At 33.9% G+C, this 7500-nt stretch overlaps 1 protein-coding gene across 4 annotated transcripts in view; it reads left to right on the top strand.

The window, feature by feature from the left end:
- Positions 1-1481: 1481 nt before the first annotated feature.
- Positions 1482-7500, top strand: part of tmem101 (transmembrane protein 101) — a 15822-nt gene continuing 9803 nt past the window's right edge. The window contains exon 1 of one of the 4 annotated variants that reach the window (XM_061907649.1): positions 1482-2314. Coding sequence is in view for 1 of the 4 variants with exons in the window: in XM_061907646.1 (XP_061763630.1) it covers positions 2378-2535 (158 nt within the window). In the remaining 3 variants the exon portion in view is untranslated. Of the gene's footprint in view, positions 2319-2366; positions 2536-7500 lie in introns of those variants that run through there. The other 3 variants (XM_061907650.1, XM_061907648.1, XM_061907646.1) reach the window with 3 other exon arrangements.

Genomic DNA, 7500 nt, shown 5'->3' with positions numbered 1-7500 from the left:
AGGACAACCCGAACTGTTGTGCATGCCTTGCTCTGCCAACACACACAAAGAAATCCCGTTGACGCTCTCACAAACGATCAGAAGTCACACAAAAAAATCCTTTAAGGGGAACTGCACTTTTTGGGAGGAGGAATTTTACCTTTGGTGCACAATCATTATGAGAAACAAGAACAAAAGTATCCATTTTTAACATTTTTAAAATGATTAAAAGCAGATGCGGCTAATAGGAGTCACCGTTGTAGCCTTCAAAGTCCCCTAAAGCAGTGGTCCCCAACCACCGGGCCGTGGCCTGATTGGTACTGGGCCGCAGAAGAATTTTTTATTTAAAAAAATAAATAAACACATTTTTTTTATTTTTTTATTAAATCAACATAAAAAAACACAATATACACTTACAAATAGTGCACTAACCACAAAAAACTCCCTTCTTCAGGACAAAAACATCCCTTTTTCATCACAAAGAAGAAAACAAAAAAATAAAGGACACCCCCCTGGGCCGCGAGACAAATTATTAAGCGTTGACCGGTCCGCGGATACAAAAAGGTTGGGGACCACTGCCCTAAAGCAACTATAATGTAGTAATAGATACCTTCAAAACAATAAGTAATATGTACAATGTACACACTGCAAGTATATATATACATATATATATATATACACACACATATATGAGGGGAATCTGGGCTTCCCTGCTTAGGCTGCTGCCCCCGCGACCCGACCTGGGATATATAATGTAGTAATAGATATGACCAGAAGTCACACAAAAAAATCCTTTAAGGGGAACTGCACTTTTTGGGAGGAGGAATTTTGCCTTTGGTGCACAATCATTATGAGAAACAAGAACAAAAGTATCAATTTTTAACATTTTTAAAATGATTAAAAGAAGATGCGGCTAATAGGAGTCACCGTTGTAGCCTTCAAAGTCCCCTAAACCCTCCACTCCAAGTATGGATATATAATGTAGTAATAGATACCTTCAAAACAATAAGTAATATGTACAATATACACACTGCAAGTATATATACATATATATGCACACACACTTATATGAGGGGAATCTGGGCTTCCCTGCTTAGGCTGCTGCCCCCGCGACCCGACCTCGGATAAGCAGAAGAAGATGGATGGATGGATACATACATACATACATATATATCTATATAATATATAGATATATATGTGTGTATGTATGTATGTATACATACATATATATATATATACATACATACATATACATATATAAACATACATATATATATACGTATATACATATATATATATATATACATACATATATATCTATATAATATATAGATATATATGTGTGTATGTATATATGTATGTATGTATATATATATATATATATGTATATATGTATATATATGTATGTTTATATATGTATATGTATGTACGTATGTATGTATATATATATATATATATATATATATATGTATGTATGTATGTATGTATGTATGTATGTATGTATGTATGTATGTATGTATGTATGTATACATACATATATATATGTATGTATATATATATGTATGTATGTAGTAACAGACACCTTCATAGCAAGTGTTGCATGTCCAGTAGGTCCACTAACATAGTTCCCTTTAAGACCACAACATGTCGTCCATTGATCCCCGACTTAACCTTGGATCGGGAGTCGTCACCTTGTAAGCCAGTTTACAGGATGTGGGTTAGTCTCTTCTGCCGCAGCTTAAGTCCGGTGACGTCACTGTGGATTTACACCGGAGATGTGACCTTCGCTGACGACTTCACTGTTTTTGAATATCTTCTCAAAGTCAACGATTAAAAAAAACTCAGATTTGCAGTTGTGAGCTGTTCGTTTGGGGGCCCTTTTTTATTTTTTATCCACCATCCTTTGAGGGGGTGCCAGGTTGCAGAATGTAAAAAAAAAGAAAGAAAAAACAACTATTTTAATAATTATAAAAATGTACAGGTATGCATAATTCACACTCTGTACAATCATTTGGAATGTTTTCTTAAAACAACATAACAATCAAACCGATTAGCTGATATAAACTGAACCGAATCGTGTATTGTAACGAGCACAACTACTTTTAGGTTGCTAAGCAACCAGGATGTAAATAAAGACAATCCTTCGTCTTTAAAATAGTAAATATTGGTACACAATGTTGGTGTAATATCAACATTTTCCCGCAGGTGGCAGTGTAAGAAAAACCAGCCCTCCGGACCACTTCCGGCAACAGTTCACGCCGACAGCCAATGGGATGACCGCCTTTCGCCAGCACACGGACCACCCTTCAAAATAAGATGTGCAAGGGACTCTCAGGCAAGTTTAAACCGATTGGACCGGATGTGGGCTCTTACTTTGACACGCGCGGTTCTTCCTGTCATGCCGTTGTCGGACAGTGTCACAGTCATGGCGGTCCCGAGTGGGAAGCAGATGTTGAGGTTCCTCTGCCAGTTGGGAGCCTTTATCTTGACCCGTTTCGGCTTTTGGAACTGCTTCTGTATGCTCATGCTGTTCGCGGAACGAGCAGAGTCCAAAAGGTAAAAGAAAACATTAACAGCAGCGCCTGAAAGTAGCCGTTTGGCTAAATTAGCCGGTGAGCTATCGTCGGACCGCTTAATTTGGTGCGCAAACACCTCTCCTCCATGTCGTAATTAATGACGTCATTTAAATATCTTGAATTGAAGTATTTTATTTCAAGATTACTGTATTGCTGTTTTTAACTTGTGGTTTTGTATGGTGGGCGTGTGAGTGACACACCCTACAAGTTGCCCTGTAATTACTACAAATAGCAATTTCTCCCGTTCATGCGCGCAAAACTTTTCTTTAAATACATTTAAAAACAAAACAAAACTACAATATTTTTTTTAAAGAACGAGAAATTGCATTCTTGGTATAAATTTAGACTGAATGCTGAAGAGCCAAAGCCGAACTGAAATGCTAACAGGGGGCCAGATAGCATTAAGTACAAAAAAAAAGCTAGCTTGCTAATAGTACTATGTAAGCATTTTGACGGTTAGCATTAGTAAGATACTAAAATATATTACATTGACTTGTATATTTAAATTTCCTCAATAAAAATGCTAGCATTGTTAATGTTAGCTTGGTAAAACGCTATCAGCCCGCCAGATAGTAGGGCTGCGAATCTTTGGGTGTCCCACGATTCAATTCAATATCGATTTTTGGGGTCACGATTCGATAATATATCGATTTTTTTCGATTCGATTCTCACTTCAAAAACGATATTTTTCCGATTCAAAGGGATTCTGCATCCATTCAATACATAGATTTCAGCAGGATCTACCCCAGTCTGCTGACATGCTAGCAGAGTAGTAGCTTTAAAAAAAAAAAAACTTTTATAATTGTAAAGGACAATGTTTTATCAACTGATTGCAATAATGTAAATTTGTTTTAACTATTAAAGGAAGCAAAACTATGACTTATTTTATCTTTGTGAAAACATTGGACACAGTGTGTTGTCCAGCTTATGAGATGCCATGCAAGTGTAAGCCACTGTGACACTATTTTATTATTTTTATAAATGTCTAATGATAATGTCAATGAGGGATTTTTAATCACTGATATGCTGAAATTATAACTAATATTCATACTGTTGTTGATAATATTCATTTTTGTTTCACTACTTTTGGTTTGTTCTGTGTGGTGTTTGTGTCTCCTCTCAATTGCTCTGTTTATTGCAGTTCTGAGTGTTGCTGGCTCAGGTTTGGTTTTGGAATTGGATTGCATTGATATGGTATTGCTGTGTAGTGGTTTGTTGGATTGATAAAAAAAAAAAAAAACAAAACGATTAAAAAAAAAGAGGGAATCGATTCTGAATCGCACAACGTAAACGATTCGATTCGTATTCGAATCAATTTTCCCCCCACACGCCTACCAGATAAATTAGATTGGATAGTACTTTATTTATTCCGTCAGGAAAATTAAAATTTTCAGCACAATCCCATTCAAGAACAGACAAAACATTACAGGGAGCCAGAACAGGATCGCTGACGGGTCTGCCGGCTTCCAGCGCCCCTTACAAAAAAGATGAGATACAGGTAGACAAGTGGGGGGATGGGAGAAAAATATAGAAGATTAAAATAAGATATAATAGAATAAAAAAATCCGTCTAAACCTGGGCCCTGGAGAGGGGGTCCAGACTGAGGCCAAGGGAAAAAAACAACTCATAGCCATAGTACACATCCCTCTTACATGTGTGTAAGAGGGAAACATCAAAGAAAGATAACAAAAAATATGAGCTAAAAAATAACACAAGCTAGCATGCTAATAGCAGTATACAAACATGCTTAAAAAATGGCATGCTTGAAGTTAGATTTAGTGAAATACCAAAAATACATGACCCTATATGGGCAAAACTTGCCACAAAAAAGCTAGCATGCTAATGTTAGCATGTGAACAGGCTAACTGTAACTTGCATCAAGTTGTGAAATATATTCCTCTGAGGCGTGTGACCTGAAAATTGTTTTTTTCAAATGTTAACATGCAAACATAAATATGTGTCAAGTCCCAGAAAATGACTAGACTTACTAGATTGACAAATCCAGCATGCTAGAAGTTGTTCGAGTAAGAAAATGTTTCACACTGAGCTAGCATGCTAATTTTAGGATGCTAGTAATTGTGCAGCGGGCCGTTCCAAAAAAATCAGCCACGCGTTGCACTTTGGACACTACTGATAGAAACAATACTAAAGTGATGAGATCGCTATTTTTCTTTTTCGTGTTTTTACTACTGAAAAAAGCATTTTGAGGTTTTTTTTTTGTGTGAAGGATTTCAGGGCAACAGCAAAATGATTTAAATGGGAGTCAATTGTTATTTTGTGTACTTATTGTGCAATTGATTTTGTCAAAGTAAATGTATGTCACATTTAATACTTCACACTTAAAACATCATCTGATCGACCACAATACTCGCTAGTTGTACATTTTGAATATTTTGATAAAAATGTGTTAGTGTGTTTACCGTAGTTACTTGCTAAAAAAAAAAAAAAAACATTCACACTTCTATGATTTCTGTCAAAGTATCAGATCGGGACTCAAAATCAAATCGGAATCGAGGTTTAAAAAAATATGCCGTTGGTCGTTAATGTAAGTACACTTTTTGCAGTCTTCCTGTAAATACAAAATAAACATGATGAGAGAACAGCGCTAGATGCTAGCTCGTAAAGTGGAATTAATTGTCTTTGAGAAATGAGATTACAGTTGCAAGATGTTTATGTGCAGTATATATATATACACACATATATACATATGCATGTATTTAAATATATGTAAAATTTACACATATAAATGTGAATGTGTAGATATATACACATGCACATTTATAAATATATGTATAAATATACACATATAAGTGTGTATGTATATATATATATATACATATATAAACATATTATTGACACAAATATGTGTGTGTATATGTATAAACATATATACACACGTGTATATGTTTATAAATGTCTGTTTGTGTGTGTGTATATATACATACATATGTATGTATATATATATGTATACATACCTATGCATATATATATATATACACATACATGTGTATATATATACATATGCACATATATAAATATATGTATAAATATACACATATAAGTGTCTATGTATATATGAGTATATATATATATAAATATATATATATTTGTGTATATATACATTTATACACGTGTATATACGTTTATATATGTGTTTGTGTGTGTTTATACATACATATGTATGTTTATATGTATACATATATATATATGCATATATATATATACAAACATATATATATATATATACACACATACGTTAATATACATGTATATAGGTATTTGTGTGTATATACATATAGACATCATATATATATATATACATACATACATATATACATCATATATATATATACATATATATATACATATATATATATATACACACATACGTGTATATATGTTTGTGTGTGTGTGTATATATACATACATATGTATATACAGTATATATACACATACGTTAATATACATGTGTATATATATATATATATGTGTGTGTATATGTATATATATACACACATGTATATATGTTTATGTGTGTGTATATACATACATATACATTATATATATATATATGTATGTATATATATATATATATATATACATACATATATATATATATACACATATTTATATAATGTATATATATATATGTGTGTGTGCATATATACACAAATAAATGTTTATATGTACGTTTCTAAGGATGCAATGATATGAAGACTTCACGGTTTTTATTATGTTTTTGTTAATTGTGCTGAAAAAGTTATTACATGCACACTGACATCTTTTAGCCAAGTTTTATTTCAAATAAATACACGACAAACAGTCTTTATTTGGATATTCCTCCCTGTTTTTGAAAAGAGCACAGTTTGTGTGCTCATTGTGTGCAGTCCAATATCTTTTTGTCTCATTCATGTTTTTTACCTAAGCTCAAAATGGTGGTTTCTAAATGGAGAAAGACGTCAATGTCTCTTTTTTTCATGTTAGCATTTAAGCCAATATCACTGGTCCTGAGTTGATAGTGTTGTGGTCCTCAGTCACAGATTTCTGATCATTTCCATTGAAAGCGGTACTACTGTGACTCTGTACTTGTAGTCAGGCTGATCAACTGAGTGAATGTCTCCAAAATAATCATCTTATTTGTAGTCAGGCTAATGTGTCCACTCTTCGACTGAGTGAATGTCTCCAAAATAATCATCTTATTTGTAGTCAGGCTAATGTGTCCACTCTTCGACTGAGTGAATGTCTCCAAAATAATCATCTTATTTGTAGTCAGGCTAATGTGTCCACTCTTCGACTGAGTGAATGTCTCCAAAATAATCATTTTATTTGTAGTCAGGCTAATGTGTCCACTCATCAACTGAGTGAATGTCTCCAAAATAATCATCTTATTTGTAGTCAGGCTAATGTGTCCACTCTTCGACTGAGTGAATGTCTCCAAAATAATCATCTTATTTGTAGTCAGGCTAATGTGTCCACTCATCAACTGAGTGAATGTCTCCAAAATAATCATCTTATTTGTAGTCAGGCTAATGTGTCCACTCATCAACTGAGTGAATGTCTCCAAAATAATCATCTTATTTGTAGTCAGGCTAATGTGTCCACTCTTCGACTGAGTGAATGTCTCCAAAATAATCATCTTGTTTGTAGTCAGGCTAATGTGTCCACTCATCAACTGAGTGAATGTCTCCAAAATAATCATCTTATTTGTAGTCAGGCTGATGTGTCCACTCATCAACTGAGTGAATGTCTCCAAAATAATCATCTTATTTGTAGTCAGGCTGATGTGTCCACTCATCAACTGAGTGAATGTCTCCAAAATAATCATCTTATTTGTAGTCAGGCTAATGTGTCCACTCTTCGACTGAGTGAATGTCTCCAAAATAATCATCTTGTTTGTAGTCAGGCTAATGTGTCCACTCTTCGACTGAGTGAATGTCTCCAAAAT

Source organism: Nerophis ophidion, linkage group LG08, assembly GCF_033978795.1.
Source record: "Nerophis ophidion isolate RoL-2023_Sa linkage group LG08, RoL_Noph_v1.0, whole genome shotgun sequence".
NCBI lineage: Eukaryota > Metazoa > Chordata > Actinopteri > Syngnathiformes > Syngnathidae > Nerophis > Nerophis ophidion.
This window is presented reverse-complemented; position numbering and strand designations above follow the sequence as displayed.